The 23,227-nt window shown below is 37.3% G+C and overlaps 1 protein-coding gene across 1 annotated transcript in view; it reads right to left on the bottom strand.

Moving 5' to 3' along the window:
- Positions 1–300: 300 nt before the first annotated feature.
- Positions 301–23,227, bottom strand: part of LOC104351899 (uncharacterized protein KIAA0825) — a 157,445-nt gene continuing 134,518 nt past the window's right edge. The window contains exon 9 of the mRNA XM_086480033.1: positions 301–415. Within this exon, the coding sequence (XP_086336159.1) occupies positions 301–415 (115 nt within the window). The remainder of the gene's footprint in view (positions 416–23,227) is intronic.

Here is a 23,227-nt window from a genome sequence, read left to right as displayed (position 1 = left end):
ATACTCTTTTAAAAACAGTTCTTGGTTTGTCATTCAGGTTTATGCCTCCGCAGTATCAAGCTACACCCTCCTTGTTTTGTGACATTGACATTTTCATATATTGTTGCTCACCTTACGCATGTGTGAACAATTGCTGCCTGGATGGGGTGACTAGACAATAACAGGGGAACATTCTTTAGTTTAAAACTCCTACTCAAGATATATATTCCTGAGCTTTCTAGTCCTGTCAGTTATAACTAAGCCATTAAGTTAATCATGTTGAATTCAGAAAAAGGTGCTACCCGAAACCTGTCAAGGTAATTATTCTTCTTTATCCTCTGAGATAGGAGTGCTCTGTGTCAAATAAACATTTTTTAAGTGTTCCATCATAACTTTCTCCTCATCTTCAAGATCTGCATCTTCTTTCATCTCCCACCTGAAATAAAAAGAACTTTTTATTAATTTTTTAATGTGTTTTAAAGAGTCTGTAGAACAAGCAAGTCAATACAAAACTCGTTACTATCAATTCATTGCCCTCTCCAACGGTGGGGTACACCAGTTGAGATTACTGAATCATCCAAAATACAACCCCCAAAAATCTTGCCCCACACCAGTGGCACAGCTGTGAGGCAATTGACACAAATTGTCAAAACTACCACAAAATTTTACTCGTATTTACTGTGATAGTACTTTCTTTTTCTGATTTATATCACATGTTGATAGAGGTGGAAGCCTTGTAAAACTAGCAGGGGAAAAGTGGAGGAGCTAACAAGTCTTTTGGAAGTTAAGCAGATGCTCTCAACTGTTGGTTTGCAGTGAGAACTCAAACACTACATGATGTCCAACCCGAACACTTAGTGTGAAAGGTTATTCTCTTGCAGTGACAGTACTATATTATAAAACATTACAAAACTGACTTGCTCTTTGTTTCTTTAACCATCAGGTATATCAATCAGACCAAGAAAGAAACAACCTATCAGATGATTCCTTTTCTCCATGTGAATACTCAATTCTAGTTCAGGATAATGTCCTAATACCATTAAATAGTAAAAGAATACGAAGATGATTTTGCTTTTCTGTAGTAGTTAATTAAATATAAAACCTTAAGAGTCATGCAGTATTCCCTTGCAGAAAATCAGGATAATAAATGCAGAAATAGTGCTGATACATAGTCAGCTAAACTTTGTATCACTTTAATTATGCCTACATAATGCTCAGTAATGTGGCTCTATCTCTTTTTACAAATTTTGTGGATATTTAAGAGTTTGATATCCCTTTAATATTAATCTCTTTCTGTTCTAAGTAGATAATAAAGTGTAGGCTCCCAGTTCAGACCAGCTGAAGACAAAAGGTAAAGCATGCATACTGAATACAGAAATCGTGTTTTCAAGTATTAAATACAGTAGATTATAAATGAGCCATAGGATGATCCTGCAATGTAGGAGACAGCAAAGCAGCAGAAGAACAAAGACTACTTTTAGGAAACTGTTAGGAGCGATACTTTAATCCTGTTTCCACACATGTTACGTCCTCATTCAGACTGCAAAAACCAGAAGCCATATACAGGTTTAGATTGGTAAATAAATCAAATATATTACAGAATGGTGGGAGGAGAATATTGCATTCATCATATTTGCAAAAAGAGGACAAAAGTTATTGGCAACACAGCATGGTCTGTCCTTCTTGTAACTGTACTTAAAAGCTTACTAAAACCAGAAAAAGAACAAGCGCTCTGTAGTACAATCTGATCATTAAAATACAGCTATGAAAAATATATTCAATGAACATGTATAAATTAGCATATATCCATCATACCTTTACCTTAAAAACTGAATCTGACAATGCACACTACTGCCTGGAATGAAGAAGTATCTGAACAAGCAAAGCACTCTATGAATAAAATGATAAACACCGTGCGTCCATGATCAAAGTTTTGCAGTAATTAACTTCCTATTCCTCCACTCATCTATGACTACTCCCATACTTAACCTTATCTGAATATTAACATTAGGTACAATTAATGGCTATTATGTCTGTCTGCTTCATTCTCTGGTTTATGATATGTTTATAAGATCTGGCTATATGAGCCCTCAGCAGAGTTACTTTTGCAAGCGTCCCAGGTGAGTGCTGCTAAACAGGGTGACTGCTTTCCCTTCTTCCTTTTGCTAATGTACCAAGGAGCCTCTTCAAACCTAGGAAGAGGTCGTGCAAGCCTTAATTTGAATTTATGGTCCTCACAGCCATTCGGAAACATCACTTTACCAGTGGAATTTATTCATTTTAATTGAATTGATTTGTTGCATATTTTTAAGTTAGAGGAGCTGTTTGCTCGGGAGGACGACAGCTGAAAATGCTAAATGGAATACATTCAAAACAGTTATTGCTGGAGGTATAACACAGAAATCTAGCAGTCTTGGCTAATGGAAGCTTAACAATAAATCAGCAGATTCCTTTTAAAGACAGTGACTTCATACTTGTCAGCACATTTTATTGAATCTTAAACGTTAGTCTTGGTAAAAATCTTCAATGTCATCTAGTTTGGACATTCTTTAGTGTTCACTTTATAACAAGTTATTACTAATACATTACATTATCATTTTATCAAAAAGTAGTCTATTTTTAAAGCATTTAAGCAGGTCCAATGAGGATAAGAATGTCTTCTATGCATTCGCTTAACAGTATCCATGAATTAAAAATCTATGAAATGAGCTTGACAAACACCTGGTCCCTCATCTAATTTAGAAATTTTTCCACTCTTAAACTTAAAGTCTGGGGACCATATTGTTTTTTAAAAGACTACTGGGCAGTAAGCAAGAAAGCCACAGCATATCTTTGCAGTTCTAAATGGGATGAGAAATCAGGTGTTTGTGTTCAAGTGGAAAAAGAGTCAACATTTACTATTCAAAAATTTGTCCAAGATGGAACATGTTTTTACTAGCATATCTAAAATGTGTGACAATTGTTTTGGCAATAGTAATTGGTACAAATCCAACTAGCCGGTTCAAGTAATGGGAATATGAATGAAATTACCACCATGATTTACTTTCAAAATGCAAGCTTCATCAGTTGAACAGCCAACCTGCACCCGTTTCAAATTATTAGTAACATAGCACTTAGAGAAAATTTCCAAACACATAGTGGCATATATTTTATTTTAGTCTGGCTATATTTTGGAAGGTTAAATACAATTAGCATTTTTAAAAGAGTATTTGAACCAGTCCATCATATCACCACCTACATTTTGCTTAGAGTTCATACAACCATAATAAGATGAGTCTCAGTGTCCAGAAAGCCCAACTTTCAGTATATTCTTCATCATTAAAGCATATGTTTAGAATAAAATGCTATCACCTTTGTAATCTTTCGGGTAGTGTTACAAGTTTTCAGGCCAATACTACTTGCGTGCTTACAGTTACACATTCAAAACATGCTGAAATACCAAATAATGTAGATAACATATTGTGTGCACCTGAGGTGAATTGTCTAAAAGCTTTTCTCTGTATGCTGTTCGTTTCTTTGTTGCATGTGGCTGCTCGAGGGGAAAAAACCTAGCAGTATATTTTTCAGATAGAGACAGTAAAACAGGTCAGCACAGGCAAATACAGGAGACACTGAAGTTTTCTGCTGCTTAGCCTGGACCTTAGACCATGAGGTCAAAGAAGATAACTAGCACTGGGAAGCCTTCTGTTTCTTCTCATAAACAGGAAGAGTTTGTGGCTTGCTCACCCACAAGCTAACAAAGTGCAAGGGGAGAAGTATTGGGTGCCCCAGGAAGATCCCGTGATTCCAGCTCAGGTTTCCTTAGCCATGTATCCATGTGCAATCCCTCCTTATGAGTACCATCCATACGCCCATTTATATAATGGGTATGCAGGACTATGTCTTGTGATACTTTTGCCTCTCCATTCTGAATTATGAAAGGGAAAGAAACAGCAAATGTAGTTGCAAAGATGCAGTGAAAAATTTTCTTTGCATCTGTAAAACGCATGCTAGACATTTTAGCAGGGCTGGATTTAATACATGGTGATGTATTTGCTGCTTTGATTTTCTGTGGCAATACTGCATATACTTTGTAAATTGTAGATATATTCCTAAGAAAGCGCTTTTAAAAAAAACCTAATAGGGACTATATATTACATTTGTTACAGATCAAAAGGAAGTATATGCAGTTGATAACAAAGCAGCAGTATATTAAATCAGTATTAAAACACATATATGCGTATAGAGATTACCAAAAGTGACACAGATTCTACTTGTAGCAGATTGCCACATTTTAAGAAGTTTCTTAAGAACTTTACTTCAATAGATACTCTTTGATTAGCAACTAAGCTTGTTTAATGCAGTTAAAGATTAGAGGGAAAAATTACGTAAAAAATTACAAGCAGGAATAAACATGAACAAAATTGAAATAAAATGTAAGAATACTTTTCAATTCAGATTGAAAAATCCCCTTTTGTGTATTATTTGAGAGACTAACCCTGCACTTTCCTAATGGTTATACAAAACAATGTCTAAAAAGTGAACAGTTTACAGAAAAGGTCACCCCAATACAATTTTATAGTGCTATTTTATTGCTAATAGTACTTATGCAGTATTTCAATATCTACTGCATTTCTTAATGTCTTGAAAAATGTTACACCACACATAACTCTATGGAAGGAAGGAAAAAAAAAGAGAAACCAATGACACCACTGTTACTTCCTGTGGAAAAGCTAATTTCTCAGGTCCTCTTGTAGGGAATTGTTGGCAGATAATAAAACACTAACTGTACAGCTGTACATTAAACAGCTGAAAATACGCATTTCCATATTGAATAATAGCTGTATTTAATTGTTATGTATAAAAAATAGCAATGTATTTGATACTGAGCTAAGAAGATGACAAAATCTACATCTAATCTAAATCGGACACCAACAGTGCCACTCAAACACCTTAACGCAGGTAAATATTCAGACTTCAAGCACCGCAAGCTCTTAAGCTTATCTATTTTTAATGTGGTAAATTACCACTGGAAAGCTTTACAAGACACACTGTGTTCAAGAGGAATTTTGATAAAGTCAGTGAGCACACATATGGAATGTCTTTTTCTACCAAGTATTATGTAAGAAGGCAACAGTGGGAAAAGAACACAAAAAAGGTGCTTAAGCTTAATTTACATTCCCTTTTGTCTTTACATGATTTAAGAGTGGTTTCATGCAATTTACATGGAAATGTTTTGCACATATTCACCTTCAATTTCTTCAATAAGCTGTTTTGCTGTGATTTTCAAACTTCTATCCAAATGCATTTATTTATAAGTAACACTATAAACTGAAGGAGGCAAAAGAAGGCTATAGTTTGTGCATAAACAACTAATTGATGCAATTTTGTGGAACTGAGATTAAATTAATCCCGTTGTTTAATAGTTGCAGATTTTCATCACAGAACTTAACACTCATATGCACTGCCAGCTGTGGCACATTCTCTTACATCATGTGCTTGCAGCTGTAGAGCCCTCCCAGTTCACTTGGTCCTGAGGTCCCTTTCTGTTTAAAGGATGTTTTTCACGTGCAAGTACTTCCTGTAGGCTTTTGAAATTGAGCAGACGTGAAACGATTAATTGTATTTTCTCCAAAAAAGGTCTTCATACTTGTTGTTACACTTGCTTCTTGCAGAATATAATTACAGTAAGTATTATTAGGGGCTGGATGAAGATGAGACTGACCATTTTTTTGCCAGCCATTGACAGAGAAAGAGGAAAGTGACAAAGCAGGCATAAAGCAGAGATGAGTGTTTTGGTGTCTGGTGTTTGCCTTTTGCAACCTCCACATTAGTTACAAGCCATCATCGCAGATCCTAGTCTCATACCTGTGCAGGACCTTTACTGAATTCAAACACCTTTGGTTGAAACAACCACTATCCCTTTGTACTAGATTATACTGGCATATTTATACTTGAGATGGAAAATACGTGGAGTTTTTGTATAGCTCTTGAGATTTTTTTAGGATAAATCAATACATTTAAATTTAAATTTACATGTAAATGTTTATTTTAATCCAAAATAAACTTATACACTTAAATGTATTAGAATACTGCTAATAAAGTCAGTAGTGTTCGCTACACTGAGCTGCAATGGGTAGAGAAATCATACAGTTAAATAAAATACAATAACTTGCTAGCAGTTAAATAAAATATAATGAGGTGCTACCAGCTCATGGAGAATTTTAATGAATTACCTTTTTGCTTCCTGAAGTTCATGAGAGACAGCTGTGGGTTAAGCTCTTGCAGGCAGTGAAACAGTTGTTTTATCGGTCTAGCATGTTACACTTCACTGTGAGACATGAAATCTCAGCTGCTGGTATCTTGTTTGCCATTTTTAAGTAATAGAAGCATATACACCTCTGTAAGTTTCACTTCATATTTCAGTTGTAAACACGTTTTTTGTAATGTGAGAAATCATAGACCATGAAATGCATTTTATATCAACTAAATCAAATGTTTGTCCATAATTTCAAGTCCTGAAAAATCTTCAGTTTCCACGTGGGGCAATGTTTCATTTTTCTGATGGTAGTATTAAATTAAAAGGGAAATCTCTGGTCGTTTAATCAGATTGCATTTGATTAAAATAATTTATTTAAGACGGTGACTAACACTTTAACTCCGTAAGTGTTAACTGTTCAAAAAAGTCTGCTTTGTTTCAGTCATATGTGTAGTAATCTTCTCAGATTTTTTAATCTCTCTTTAATCCATCTACTAAACAGATACTCTCCTGAAGGATGTATAAAAAGAGGGGGGTGGTCGGCCATCAAATACACAACTACTGTACTATTGAACAAGACCGAGAGGAACAATGCGATGCATGTAAAGGTTCTGGTGGTGATATTCACCCCGAAATCACACCAACTGGGACAACATCTCTATGTCTACCTAATGCAAAATATTCACTTGACTTTCTTCATCCAAAATATCTCCCTATAGTGGAAAATTATATTGCTTTCATGACAATCTATGCAAAAATCAGTGTCCTTCATCATATTCGGAAATAAATCAAACCTGAAAATTTCAATACAATTTTGCCAAAATCCTCTCTCTTACATACACACAAATACCATGAAAAATGGCCTTCCAGAATTTTCCCAATCAATAAAATAATTCATTTATTTTGTAGAGGACATGGAGGAAGATGCCATGAGAATTATTATTTATGTTTTTAATTGTATGTATGTCACAAGAATGGGAGTGAGGAAAAATAATTAAATGAAGGCACAGCTATAAGGGATCAACAGAGTTATGCTCCTACTTTCAAAGAGCAAACCAAAGGAAGAGACAGTATTTCGATGTACTGAAGAAATCAGTACATGGGAAACATTTTGAAAGTATGTCATGAGAAGAGAAGAGAATAGAGCTCTGACTCACAGGTTAACCTGTCCCAGCTATGAAGTTAAGACATTAGAAGGATATTTAAGAAGTTTTGAACCAAAATAGAAACTTCACAAGTGTTGAAATAAAATGATGAAAGACCCTTTTCCAGGGCAAGAACACAGCTATGAAGGATGTTGTCAAGGGCAGCGGAAGGCACACAGCAAAAATTTTAGAAGCTTTCCAGCTGCAGTAAGAAAGGAGAGGTAGTATTTACTCAGCCTCCCTGTTACTGGTGTTTGCTATCCCACATCTTTGAAAAATGGTGAATTAAGCCTTACAGACACCAAGCCATGAGTTGCAGGCAGCGGGAACATATTGCAACAGGATGAAGCTTTCTCTTAGGCCTTTTTTTAATTTAACCTTTTTTGTTCACAATTCTAACACAGTAGATAACTGGAAAGATCTATATCCTCACATTTCAGTTGATTCTTTTAAAAAAACCATTAAGCTAAATTTCCATTTTTTCAGTGCATTCTTACAATTCTTTCAATTCCTTCCTAACTGCATAGCTTTAAATAATCGACATTCAAGATAATTAGCCTCCTACTGACCCAGCTTTTCTGAAGACAGTCCAGTTTGTTAGGTTTCTGCAGCAGCAGGATGTCTAATTTTATTTGCAGTTTTCGGAGATTTCTTGTTTTATACACAACTTATATATAGCTCCTCCAGGTCCAACACTGTTTACCTTGCAGTAATGTTAATATCGTGGTTAGTTTGTCAAAAAACGGAAAGATGCTCTTAATAACGTATTTCCAACTTGGGTGAGAAAACATATATTTGTGTATGCATGTATGTATATATAGGACACTTCTAATTAATTCGTGATAACAATACAGACTGACAGAGGACAGGGAATGTACTAAACAATTAACAGATGACTAATTATACCCTTCTGAGAGTGGCAAGCTGTCAGTAGATGAACACAACTAGAGTGAAATGTAACCAAAAGTTTCAGGCACCTTGATATTTACTCCCAAGAGTAACTTGGGTTTTTAGTTTGCAGAAATCCTGAAGTAAGAAAGGGATAAAAAAGAGAGAAATCATAAATTTGCAATGTTTTTTTTTTTTCCACACTGATCTAATCCGCTAATATTCTTCTTGGACTAAGGCATCTGAATTTCCATAAGGCTTCTTGTGTCCCAGACCTTGTCCTTCTGGCTTTCCACCAGTTCCCTGTCAGTCATGGAGTTGGGGTCTCCTTAAACAGGGACTTGTTATTGCAACTAAGTGGATTCTGGGGTGAATTACATGTTGGAATGCATAAAGAATAAAAGGCCTATAGAAATACATATATATATATACATATACACACATATATATATATATCAGCAGGATCCCAGAACTATAATGCTTCTGCGAGATGAACTGAATGCTGGCACGTTCCCCGAGTTCACAGGATTAGGGAAAGTGCCTGCCACTCTCTCCTTTGTATTTTAATAAATATGTTTCTTTATCCTAATTGGTGAAAAATTTCAGCTAAAAGATCTTGAATAACAGGGCAGATTTTAAATGTCAAGTGATTTTAATTATGGTGAGCCTTATAAATTTGATTCCAATGCGAAAGCATTTGGTTTCAATGTTTTATAAGGAAACAATATGCATTTTTATTCAAAATAATATTTCAATATGGAATGGTTGGGGTTTTTTTAATTTCACAAATGTAATGGTTTTTAACCTAAAATGATATTTTCAGATAACCAGGTATGTGTAAAGTATTTTATATTAAAACAAAGCACTTTGATTTTTTGCTGTTGCTTTTTAAATAAGTTAAACAAAAATACTCCAAACCCTAATAACAATAATTTATATATCTTCAGTTTGCAGGATGTGTGCCTTACTCAGATTTGGACTAAAACACATTCTCTCTTAATCTAACTGCTTAGAATCTTCAGCAAAGTTCATTCACAAGGGATAATTTCTTACAGTGACATTCACAGAAATAATTGTGCAAAGACCACGTGCTTATTGCCTGCAGAGTGTACTCTGTCCCCATTCTTTTATTTCTTCCTCAGACTATCCCAAAAATCTCTAATGCATGCATGAAATTGCTCATCTGACTCTCTGAATGAAGAACACTGTATGCTTGATTGTGCAAATGCATGTGATAGTTCAAATACATATGCATATTGCATACCTATATGTACACATACACATATGCATATACTCACGCAAGAAACGGTAATGATGCAGGCATTCAAGAGGGCAGATTTTATGGAAGAATGGGATCAATACACTATGTCCAAGCTAAGTGCTTGGAGGCAAATATTCAAAGGATTTAATAATTTCAATAATTTTAAATAACTTGGTAATCATCTTATGAAATTAATTTAATTATTTTGAGCATTAATATAATTTTTCAAGAAAATAAAAAGGCCGAAATTCACAAAAAGAAGGTTCTTATGATCACAGTGCTGGCAACATTTCCATTCAGTAAATGTAAGTTTTACTTGCATATGATTACATGGTAGAGCTTAGGAACCAGAAATGCATCTACTAAAAATATCCTGCTCTTCAGATCATGCACTACTTGTTCCCTCTTTTCACCCTTCCCCTTTTTATTTGAATTTAGAAAGGCTTTCCATAATGAATGTTGAAAACCCAATGTAAATACTTTAAAGGATTAAGCTTTCAAATGTGGTTACTGTGGCATATGTATGTTCTGTAAATACAAACACAGGATATATCTGCTAAGAAATTGTATTTGATAATTTGACAGCTTTGTGGCTTAGGAATATAAACAATTCATATTTGTCAACAAGAAACTTCCTCCATTTGTTAAGAAGGGGCTACTATGATAGCATAGAAAGATGAATATTGTGAAAACACAGATTATTATGGGAGTAATATAATCCCCTACTTTTCTTAATGCCTTGCATTTTTTTTAAAAAGAATTTTTTTTTCTTTCTTTTAGAAGAATTCCACTCAGTTCATAACTTGTAGAAAAAATGTGCAGTCTAAGCAGAATGTTTGGTGGACCCAGGAAGCTGACTTTTATTGGTACCAAAAGGTTTCAATCAAATTTGAGTGAATGATGGACTTATGTCCTTTCATGTTCATACCAAAGAAAAAATTACTCCTGCCTGACCCATGGCCAGACTCCCCCAGTCTCCCTTGAGGACCAGGCGTGCCCCATCCTGGGGTATCAGAGGCACCCAAGGTTGCTGTTCATCTAGAGCAGGGCCACCTGGAGCAGGTTGCAAAGGGCTATGTCCTGTTGGAGCATCTCCAAGGAGAGAGACTCTATTACTTCCTTGGGCAAGCTGGTTCAGAGTTTGACCAGCCTTGGAGTAAAAATAGTTTGTTTCTTACATTTAGACAGAATTCCCTGCATTCCTTTTGTGCTCGTTGCCTCTGGTCCTGCCACTGGGCACCACTGAGAACAGACCATCATCTTTACTTCCTCTGTCAGGTGTCCAGACCCATGGACAAGGTCCCCCTGAGCCTTCTCCAAGCTGAGCAATCCCAGCTCTCAGCCTCTCCTCGTTTCATCATATTTCACCGTACCATGTGGAGCTACCCCAGAAGGCACACAAACACCGTGTCTCCTTGACACCTACAGAAATCCTAGCAGGCAGCCTTACCAAAGGAAACATTAGCCCTGTCATTAGCGCTGTCCCATATGGCACGGTTGTCCCTCTTTGTGCACACTGCAGCTGCATCTAGCTCTGACTACTACGCGTTCATGTAACTAAAGATGGTATCGTAGGATATTTCTACGTGGCATGACAGAGTGCTGTAGATAAATGCCAGCGACAGCACTGAGCAAGCTGCGAGCAACATGGTTACGTTCACATGGTACTGGATCAAGTAAAGGAGGCCATACCTGCCCTGATGAGGGCAGTCTTTAAATTGCTCAGTTGACCTTAATTTTGGCATTTTACCCATTCTAAACCTTCAGCTTGCAATTTGAATAATCTCTGGAGATAGTACAGTTACACACTGTGTTAAAAGTAGAGTGCCTTATGGAAAATGCTGACAACAATCCAATACAGAATATCACAAGATGGTACACAAGCAAAACCGTGCTACGGGGAATACAGTCCCAATACCGTAGACAAGTAAAATAAATATCTTTTGTTGGTATTCAAAGGGCACCTACATATGTTTCAACATAATCCAGCTGCCACCAGAATGTGCCTATTTCACTCCTGGCAGGTATATTTCCTGGCATGACTGTCTGCTTTTCAGTAGGGCTCCCTGGGAAGGTGTAGTCAATGAGCGGAGTGTCCCAGGCTTGTTGGTGTGGGAGATGGGGTTCCCTGCGTGTCCTGGTCTCCTGCCCAGCTCACAGGTTTGGTAAGGGAAAATTCCCTCATTCAGGCAGCACGGTTCTTCTGCCATGTGTCAAATGCTCCTACTAGAGAACGAAAGCTCCCTTCACTTCCTAAGGCTCTGGATGAGCCTGTAGAAACATCTCACCTCTCCACAGGAGTCACATGTACCCTGAGAAAAGGAAGGATGTTGCCTTTACCTTACTTTACCCATACAAACTTGTCCCTGTGTGGAAAAATTGAAGCGTTTACAACTTTCGTAATAACTGAAATACTGAAGTAAACTGGCCAAAATCAGACATCTGTGCTGCACATCAGTACTTTGCTTTCCTGTCTGACACTCGCAGTGTAAATGTGGTCCCTCCAATAAAGAACAGCATGTGAGTAGTGCCTGTATGACTCTTCCTATAGAAAATAGCTGTCTAGTATAATAAAATCTACAATCATTTTTTTCAGCTCTGGAGTACATTTTTGAAAGGCAACTGGATGGAAAGTGTGCGCTAAACAGCATGACCGCTAATGGCTAATACTGAGTCAGGATGAATTCTTTAATGGGGGAGATTGGGAAAGAATATGCCAAAAATAAAACAAAATAAGAGACGGAAAGGCCAGGATAAATTGGCTGGTTTCCATTGTTGGATACAAAAAAACTGAAATCAACAATCCCGGAAGCCTAGCAGCTGCTTCTTATTTTATTTTCAAAACTTAGTAACTGGTTGTATACCCTGTCTCACTCTCCCTGAGGATTACTGGGACCAGATGGAAAATGCAGCAACCATTTGATGCAGAGATATCATCTGAAAGAACAATAAAATAATCTGTAGATAAAAATCTACATAGCCTAACAAATCAATTTCAGAGTAGCAAACAGGTGAATACAGAAATACAGTGGAGGAGATGGAGATAGAGAAACACACCCTGTTCACAGTATGCTTCACTGTTAGTCATTTAGGTCTTTCAGTGTCGTATGGGAAGCCTTTACTGAAAAATTGAAAAGAAAGGAAAGCAAGAAAGGGAAGGAAGGGCGGAAGGAAGGGGAGGTAGGGAAGGAAGGAAAGCAAGAAAGGGAAGGAAGGGCGGGGAGGGAGGGAAGGAAGGGCGGGGAGGGAGGGAGGAAGGGAGGAAGGCAGGAAGGCAGGAAGGAAGGCAGGAAGGCAGGAAGGCAGGAAGGCAGGAAGGAAGGCAGGAAGGAAGGCAGGAAGGAAGGCAGGAAGGAAGGCAGGAAGGAAGGCAGGAAGGAAGGCAGGAAGGAAGGAAGGAAGGAAGGCAGGAAGGAAGGAAGGAAGGCAGGCAGGAAGGAAGGAAGGCAGGAAGGAAGGAAGGCAGGCAGGCAGGAAGGCAGGCAGGCAGGCAGGCAGGAAGGAAGGAAGGAAGGAAGGAAGGAAGGAAGGAAGGAAGGAAGGAAGGAAGGAAGGAAAAGAAAAAAACAATTTGTTTATGTTTGGAACTGAAAACCTAGTCATTTTCCCCAGTTCATCATGCAAGATAATATTGCCTGTAACAGCGTAACTAATATTTACATCCAGAAATGAGAAAGCCACAAATGCTAAGAAGAGAAAGGTAAGTGACAAGAGGACTGAAAATATCGGAAATCAGTCATGCAGACCAACACCTTGCAACCAAGGTAAGGAGGGAGAGAGCTAGAATAAATTCCCCAGTAGCTCTCCTGAATAAATTGGCAAAGAGCTTTGCTTTCTCTGCTTAGCTCAGGTCCACTCCTTAAACTGTTGTTAACTGGAAAAAGATGAATAAACAAAGGCAAATTTCATCTGGTTTTGATCCATTAAAAGACAGGTGACTCTACAGAACAGCATGCTGAGCTCTGGTACATAAACTGATCTTGAGGAAAGCATCTATAAAGAGTTAACTTCATAAAGCTGTGCATTAAATACATTTTAAAATCGTGTTGATTAATTAATTTACTCAACATGCATACACATGCAAATCCTTTAACTGTAAATAGTGTTTACTACATTTCAAGATACATATTTAGAATAGTTCCTAAATAGGGAGTTGGTTAAACAGAAATACTACATGATGAAATGTCTTAATATACCTCATATTTACTGTGGCTTTTTTCCACTCCTCCAATCTTTGAAAAGTTAAATACTACTGTGCAAATATTGTTTTAACGATCGTGAGGCTTCTAGTTTTCAAATTCATCCAGTAGAACAATTTAAATTATAATGGTGCCTCTACTAATGCAAGCAGTGATTGAGGAATTTTCCTTTACTTAATATAACTATTAAAGGAATTGGCCTATTACATTATTTTTCATTTATCTGTTAGTGTTGCAATAGCCAAAACCTTGTGGTACAAAAACAAAAAAGCAAACATTAATATAATGATAGAACTTAAATGATCAGAGCACAATATATCTAATAGCAATTTTCTGTGTCCTCCAGCGAAGATTTAATTATTTGCCTTACAGGCTAATGAGAATAACATTGGCAAATTACTTGCCGAACTTTCTGCTGGCATTGTTTTGTAGGGTACATAACCTAAGGATGGCATCACTCAACAGACAGAGCAAGAAGGCAGTTTTTCAGCTTGTTGTGTAAGATACATATGATGTCAGGAGTGGAAGTCACAAAGCAGGGAGGAGATGGATGAGGAAAAAGACATGTAAGAAAACAGTAACACCATGCAAATACTTGGTTGACACATGTAGATTCAATTGAACTGCACAGGTTTGTTGTTGCTGTCATCCAAATGATATTTATTCCTACTCATTGCTGGAACTGGGAACTTGTTTGGGATTACGTGCATATATCTGCAACCAGGAAACTCATGAAGACATATGTTCACAACTTTTACTGACGCAGAAAACACCAATTTGGTGAACATTTTCTGTGGATGTATACCCACTTCTATATCGTTTTCAAAAGGAAAACACATTTCAAAGCTAGAAATCAAGAAAATACCGTCAGGCAGTTTAACAGGTTGGTCTTTGCCAACCAGGACCAAGGCTCACATCCCTACTCTGCTGCCTTGGCCAGGGATATGGGGAGGATGAGGGAAGATGTGCAGCACTCTATCGGGCTGCAATACAGCGATTCAGCAGGGATTAATTCCTTAACACAGGAGAAAGAAAGTGTCAGATGGTCTGTATCCTTCTAATTCAAATGACTCACAGGAGACATGTGAGAGTGACAGATGAAGGGTCTCCCATGTACTGGTGAAATCCCCACCTGCCAGACTCCCGGCTTTGTGTCTCTGCATGATGAACTTAAAAAGGTTTGGATTTCATCTTGATGTGGGATGGGAACATTTTCTAAATCTCTGAAATCTTCTCATGACAGGAATATAATTTGCTCTCCTTTATCTGCCAAGTATACCAAAATCAAGCCGACAAAATCTATGTATCATCCAGATATCAGATATGAGGATTTGGAAGATGCCCAAAAAAGCAGATATAGGTGAAGCCTACAGTACTGGCAAAATGCCTATCAATTAATGCCATTTTCAGCATTTGAAACAGGAATCCATAGCCTCTTAACTTCTCTGTAGCTGCTTACACATTTCAGAGAACATGATGCTAAGCAACTGAGTTTGATCAACCTTGATCAGGATACATCTGAGGTATCAGAGAGTTAAAAAAATGTAATAATTAAGTGCCATATTTGACTTCCTGGTAATGTAGTTTTTATTTTTAAAAATCAGAAGTCAGCACAAAGTTCAGTGCTTTCAGAAAAAGAATAATTCCTGCATAAAGACCTGCCACAGAAATAAATGATGGATATTACAATAAATGAGACCATGAAGCCAAAGTTAAGTGCAATGTTTCTCTCTTTTTTGAAATTCTAATTCTCTCTATATTTCTGCTCAAGGCAAACAGCATTCTTACTACATATTTGTGGAGCATCATGTGAACTTTATTCTAGGATAAAATATTAAAAGAATAAATTGTTGAAAATGTATCGTAATGGTTTTAATTATTCAGTATTTTTAATAAGAATGATAGATTTAGACATTACAAAGAGTCTTAGGATCATAAAACCTACAGTGTCTGCGGCAGCTGGCACTTACAATGTCTATTTTATCCTAAGCAGTAGGTTTTCTGTTTCTGAAGTATCTGAAGCAGCTACAGATATGGGTGAAACCAGGAAGACAGAAGAGGGTACCATGTGAAAGTAGGCTTTTTCTGTCTACTTACAACATATTTTAGTGACTGAGTCACTTCAGAGCAAGAGAGGAAGTGCTTGTAATGGCTACATTAAGATCTTTGTGAGTGTAAGAACCATTGAGAGGTCAAGCACAAAATTACTGCAGGCCTGGCTCATTTTTATCCTACACTCATACAAATCATAGTTTAATAAATGCCAAACCTACTTCTACCTTACACAATCACTCACTACCAACCTTTTAACATCCCTATTCTGCTTCTCAGGTGCATGCACACAAGTGTATCAGTGTTTCAAACCCAACAGCGGTACTGCAGAAAACAGACAAACACATTGTCCTGTCAAAAAGACTCTGACCTCTCTCTTATAAAAGATTAATAATAAGAACATAGAGTATTTGCGTAGAATTTCATTCTCTGCCTTGAAATTTCTTTTCACTCTAAAGCAGAACACTCTAAAATCCACACAGAAAATTTACTAGAAAATCAGGAGATATAGGTACCATGGAAGAGATTAAAACGGGGCAAGTATCTGTAGAAAAAAAATACGATGAGGTCTGTGTAAAATGCCTTTAAATAGTTTCATAAAATTGACATCATGCCAAAATAGAAGAGGCAAGGTTTACGTATACTGCATGGTAAAAGCTTTGCCCATGTTTGTGCCAATCACAAGTAAGCTCCTCTCCTCCTCAAATCCACGACTATTTAAAGTCAGTAAATTCTGTGACTTAGGCTGGTAGCTGTTAGAAGCCAAAATGGAAGTGACAGCATCAATGACACTGCAAAATGGGAAAAAGGAAAAGGCACAAACACAGGAACACACTTAAGCAGTTCCCTTCTTTTCAGCAAAGCTGCTATATTTGCAATCAGAGCTATCTCAAAAAATTCATAAACTAGGAATATTTACACTTGCAGAGAAAGAAGGGGCAACTATTCCCTGCACAACAGAGCACCACTGCTGAAGGGTAAGGGGATATGCTTGTAGAATCTATTCAATAGATGAACTTCCCAAGACTGGGCTGTTACTGGGATAAGTTGAGCACCTCTCCTGTGAGGACAGGCTGAAAGAGTTGGGGGTGTTCAGCCTGGAGAAGAGAAGGCTCTGGGGAGACCTTACAGCAGCCTTCCAGTGCTGAAAGGGGGCTGCAGGAAAGGTGGGGAGGGACTTTTGATCAGGGAGCGTGGTGATGGGATGAGGGGTAACAGTTTCAAACTGAAAGAAGTTACATTTACATTAGGAAGACATTCTTCCCTGTGAGGGTGGTGAGACACTGGCACAGGCTGCCCAGAGAAGCTGGGGCTGCCCCCTCCCTGGCAGTGCTCAAGGCCAGGCTGGACGGGGCTGGGAGGAACCTGGTCTGGTGGAAGGTGTCCCTGCCCATGGCAGGGGGGTTGGAACTGGATGAGCTTTAAGGTCCCTTCCAATCCAAACCATCCTGTGATTCTGTGATAAGCAAGTGCTTAAGTAAGTAATTTAAATATTTTAAAAGTTGGATGCTGGCTTAAAGGTCAGCATAATATCTGAAGATAAAGGAAAGGGTTAAATAAAAGAATCAAACAGGTAAACCTTAGAACAGAGATTTAAAGAGTATTTATCTTGGAGGAATATATTAAATAGATGGAAAGATAAATAAATGGAAAAAGTAAATTATGCAATTATTTCAAGGATGAAAATATTTCTGAGACTGCCAGCATTCTGCAACCTCATGGAACTAGCTGAAGTCACAAAAAAAGAAGGCAGGAAAATAAAAAGAACAAGACCTATGTACACAGAACGTGGAATGAAGCAAAACCATAAAAACAGCAAAGGAGTTCCCAGAAAAGTTTAAGAAGGTGTTAATCCTGTTTAAAAGCTTGTTTTTACAAAAAAACCCATTTTGTTAAAACATCTGAAAGAAAATAAAGGAAGACATTAGCAGATTCTGATATTCTAATCTTAAATATGTTCATGGAAGCATTATATCAATGATATAAATCAGCACAGATTTATTTGTTTAAGCCAGAAAGAATTTACGCAATGGTTCTGGATTATAAAGTGGTTAGGCATGCAAAAATCAATGTTCACTAGACAGACATACCAACTGTGGAAATGACAGGTCATAGACTACAATTTGATTTAAACTCATAACAATTTTTCACAAAAAGAATATTATTTTAAGCATATTATTGTAAGTCCAAGAAAGCCACAATTAAATGGGCTCATGGAAAAATGGTATTAATTATAAGTGTCCTTCAACACAGAAAAAGTTGTAGGAACGCATTCAGAACTAAATTTGGTACTACTGAGTTACACAGCAGTACATGGCAACATAGAATTAGCACCTGCTGGGAAGTTGGGTAGAAAACTGAGAACGAGACTACTTGACTAGGTTATTTTTTATGTTCAAAATAAAAAGTTTAAATACTTACAAGAAAAGTCCAATAGACATACAGGATTACAAAAATGAAAATATATTAAGCGTTCCCATGTGGCACATATACACGTTTGAGACATGAAGATGACAGTACATGCATGATATTATTTATACAACTATCTACTTGCAAAGCATGAGTGCAAGTGAAGTTTCTCCTTACATTTGAAAGACAGGCCTTGAATGAACAACAGCTGATTAACAGAACGGGATACATTTTCATAGTCTTGCGCAAAATGAGGAGTAAAATTTCTGAACCTAGCTTTGCTGACACAAAACAGTCTTTGCATTAACTGCTGGTTAATGCTGCAAGATGGAAACCCACACGCAGATCCACATAAAGCCAGGAACCATGAGCTCGATGTGGGCAAGCATTTCAAGCAAGTATCATTACATGTTTATTTTACAGTCTTTTCTGGGTAAGACACTAAAGATTTGCGCTGATCAGGCACGGCTACCTCATGGCCAGTGGTTACAAGCCAAAGGAGATCAAATCATGGAACAGGAATTGTTGATGCACGTACATTATAGTCAAATGTTTTTTACCTGAAGTGCTCATTCAGTCATTAATACAAAGATCTGGGGACTGTGGGGAAACGCAACTCTCCTGGAGCACTCCAGCAGAAGAGATTTGGCTGATTTGTAAAGGGGTATTGCAGTCGTGGGAAACAATTTGTAAAATTCTTGTTTGCTGCTTTCTTTAGGCTGGCTGTGCTAATCTTAGCTTATCTATTCCGTATTAAAGACTCCACTTACCATGAGCTCAGTTTTCATTAATAAAAATATATGCAAACACACGCAAACAAACAATAAAAACAAAGCAATGTAAAACAATTTATTAGACATGCAGGAGCTAATGTGTACTGTCTCTGAACAATGAATTGTGAGGCTCAGCATGTGATAGTTGTGCTCTTCATGTAGGTTGTGTGATAAAGTATATGATGCATTAAAAAGACCGTTTTTTCCCCTTTTAACCGCTAGTTCTATAACCTCCTTATTTTCCTAAATTTGCTGAACCTCTTTCTTTCTTCATGTTGTGATAGTGAAGCAGATTGCTGATAGCACAATGCCTAGTGCAATGCATCTTCTGCAGCAATTTTGCAGGTAATTTCCTCAAACACGAAAGAGAAAACACATATAGGACAGAGCTAGTCTGTAATTTACTTCTGGATAACAAATTGTCAATTTAGTCACTTCTCTAACAAAACCAAAATAATTTTCCTCTCTTAGATTGATTTTTAACTGTGCTATTACAATATTATCCAATACTACTAGTATCATGCATATTTAATTTTATTTCAGGGATAAAACATTTTGTGGAAGGAAGAGGAGGATAAACTGCCACAAAATGAAACAATTCTTCATGTTAAAAATAACCGGCATGAAAACACAGTTGCGAGGAAGGTAAATTATAAAGTATGCATTTATCCAATCATTTTAAATACCATAATTACACTGACTGCTCATCAAAAGACTTTTAAGACTCATTAAAATTATAAAACATTTCTAATTAAATCCATATTTAAATGAAGTTTCTATAACGAATCTACATGGTACTTTAAATCAAACAAAAAAGTTCTGGTGAAAAATCCAATTAATTTAAGTTTTTGTAAGAATTACAGCTTAATGATGGGGGCACAGCAGTTGCCTTTTAGTTAAAATTGAAGATTACTGTGTTATATCTGTTATATCCATCTTTAGCCCAAACTTGCCCATAAAATAAAATCAACCTTCATGAAATTTCACATGCCAAATATTATTCTAGTAGATAATTTTTTTTTCTGGAATTAGTAACTTTCCAATTTAACAATTGATGCGAGTGGTTCTTAGGGTTAACATTGAGTTATACCTGATTTAACTGATGCTATTCAAAGGGGAAGAGGACCTGTGTACTTATGAGTCAAAACCAGTCTGAAGCATAAGCATCCATTCATACACGCTCTTAGTCACTAAATTTTACCACTTTCAGACACAGGTACCTGTTTGCCAGCCAAGGCACTGGGAGACTGGGCTTTTGCCTTGTGCATTGGGATGGTCCATCAATACCCATGCAGGGACAGCCCCAAGGTACCCTTCTTTCAGATCACGTACAGTCTCCAGTCTTTGAGGATTTACATTGGGCTCCCTCTTCTGATCTCAAATGGCTTTGCCATTTCTCAGTTCTATCAACAGCATTGCTTTTTCTCAATCTTACTAATGGCATTGCTCCTTGTATTCTTCCTAGTGGTGTCACTCTGGTGTGAGGTAATTGTCTGCTAAAGCTCTTTATTGTCTCAAGTTGAGGACCGGACCAGTGGACTTTCACAAGATGCTGGTCTTCAGCCAGGTTCCATAGGTTAAAGCTGCTCAATACCACACGCAAACATTCTCCATCAGAGCCTGAACACATTCATTGCTATTCACCATCAAAGTTGGAAGGGACCTCTAGAGCTCATCTCATCCAACTCCCCACTCAGGACAGATGTAAGGTGATCAGGTTGCTCTACTCTGTGTCCAGTGAAGTCCTGAACCCCTCCAAGGATGGAGAGTCTGCAGTGTCTTTGGGCAACCTGTTTGACCACTCTCATAGGTAGCATAACTATGTGCAACTATCCCTACCTATTTACAGCCTTTGTTGAACTGCATATAATGATTTTTTAACTTTTTTTTTTTTTTTTTTTTTTTTTAAATTGTAGATCCAATTCTATAAAACTAGGCAATATGCAGCTATGGAAGAATTTTCTATGTGTAAAAAAAGAGAGACACGGCAAAGCTTGGCTTTTTTCTCCATATATTTCAAATGAACATCAGCAATTCAAGCTGTAGCTTTGTTTAAGGGTGCAGAAATCCAGTGTGGAAGCCCTAATTGGCATTTGGTGATACTCAGGAGTACGAACAATCCCTCCTCTGATCTGATGAAACAAGGGAAAACCTCAGGAGCAAAGTGTAAACAAGGAGAAGCTTCCTTGCTACTTCTCCCTGTGGAAACATCACCTGCAGAAGAGGTGAGGACATCCTTTTGCACAAAGAAGAATTTATTCAAAAGAGGCTGAAATTCATAGAACCTCAGAAGCACAGGAGGAAAGCATGTAGATAAGACAGCAAAAGAGGAGTGATATGCTAACATGAAAAAGGAGGAAGTTTTGTACATAGGTAAGGGCAAAGCTACACTGATCTATGAAAATGAGAAGAAAATCCTTAGGTCTTTGAGGAGGTCAGAAGAAGGGGATCCAGTCAAGGGACTTAACAATTCCTTATAAGAGCATTGGCAATGCGGTTCTTCGGCTTTCTGTATGGAGATTTCCAGTGGCACAAGAAACCCATATAGCTGATTTTTTTATATATCCTTCTCGAAACATCCATATAGAGAAATATGTCTTTATTTAACAGGCTTTATTTAACAGGCACAGAAAGATTACAGTGGAGTTCACAGTCGTCTAAAATGTGCACTCTGGTTTTCACTGCAGAAGTAAAAGAAGGAAATAATCCTTCCGCTCCAGGTTTTTTTTCCATGTGCTCTACTTATTCTCTTGGCTGCAAATGATTTCCTTAGAAATAAAGAGACGTTATTTTCATAAGGATCAGTGTGGGCAGTTTTACTCTGTTATGATAGCCGTGACTAAAGAGATGTTTCCTCTGGCTTCCCCATCCCTCCTGGTCGTGGTGCCAGGTGAGCTTCTCTTAAAACCGGACTGTACTTCACCTGGGGTGAAGCTGGTGTTGCAGAGATTCATTTCCAGAAGTCGGTTTCAAAAGAAGGATTTTTAATAAGGAAGCTCAGCACATGGATATTGTGAGAGGTCAGAAGTTTTTCCCAGCTTTCCTGGCTCAAGTGCCTGTATTCCAGCAGCAAGAGCTCTGCCCAGCCTGAGTGAAAAGAAGAACACCAGCCTAGCAGGTATCATGTTTACCAGATTCTGGCATTTTAGACAAAAAAAGGTAATATACAAAGTAAATGGTATCTTGGACTATTTCGCAGGATTTTCACTCTACATTGTTTGCAAACTGTGTGACTGTTGTTTTCATATGGGATATTTCCCCCCTGCCCCAACCTGTCCATGTTTGAATTTGCCACTCTTGATCTTCTTCCTTTTCCCTTTCTTTCTCGCCATTTTTTTGCCCAGATGCTCAAGGGGCAAACAGGCAAAAAGTTAGACCTGTCTTCCTCTCTCTGCACCTTTTTATATGCATGTTTGCAAGCAGAATGGTACAGTTTAGCACAAAAAGAACTACAGATCTGAAGAAACAAAAATGAGCTGCAGTTTTAGCAATCAACACTTGTAATAGACTACATAAATTCCGCTGTACACAGAAATAACAAGACCTTCTTGAACCCTCCCAGTGATTAATTAGAAAGCCTGTCTTACAGATTTTTCTCTCAGGTGTAGTAACCTCATGGACCTTACCATTAAGGTAATAAATAAATGCTTGGTTAAGCACAAACTGGTTGATAGGCAGTGAAAAAGAGTGATGATCTTGTTTTTTATGCAAGACAGTTATCCTGTCATGTTACCTTAGAGGACCAAATAATACCAAATAAAAATAAAATTTCCAAGTGCCTGGTATAATGAATCATTTAGAAAAATTCATTACTATATTTCCAATATTAATGCAACATGCAGGAAGTACAGAGCTGAAGTTGCATACAGGGTACACTGTTTTCATGCTATTTTTAGATTAGCTGCACTAAAAATCTGAAATAAAACCAGAGAGGAAATCTACAAAAATTATTAACTAGTATAAACAAACCATGTGTATTTATGTCATAATATGTCTGTATATTGAAAGATAATTTTTTTTTTTGCCTTGAAGCCACTGTATTTTCAGTGTGCTTCTAAGGATCACAGTGTGGTACAATTACCTTAAAGGAGGAGAGGAGCTGGAGATGTCCCTTCAAAGGAAGCTTGACAGTATATAAAATACACTGATATAATTAACTCCTCTCACAGATTACCTGGCACATTAAACGTTATGTATTTGCCTCTGTATTGCACACTATGATAATAAGCCATCATCACACTTGACTTTTTTAAAACAAATCTCCCGACGTAATACAAAAAAAG

The sequence above is a fragment of the Leptosomus discolor genome, chromosome Z (genome assembly GCF_034619465.1).
Source record: "Leptosomus discolor isolate bLepDis1 chromosome Z, bLepDis1.hap2, whole genome shotgun sequence".
NCBI lineage: Eukaryota > Metazoa > Chordata > Aves > Leptosomiformes > Leptosomidae > Leptosomus > Leptosomus discolor.
The sequence above is the reverse complement of the archived record's forward strand: the minus strand, read 5'-3'. Positions and strand labels throughout refer to the sequence as shown.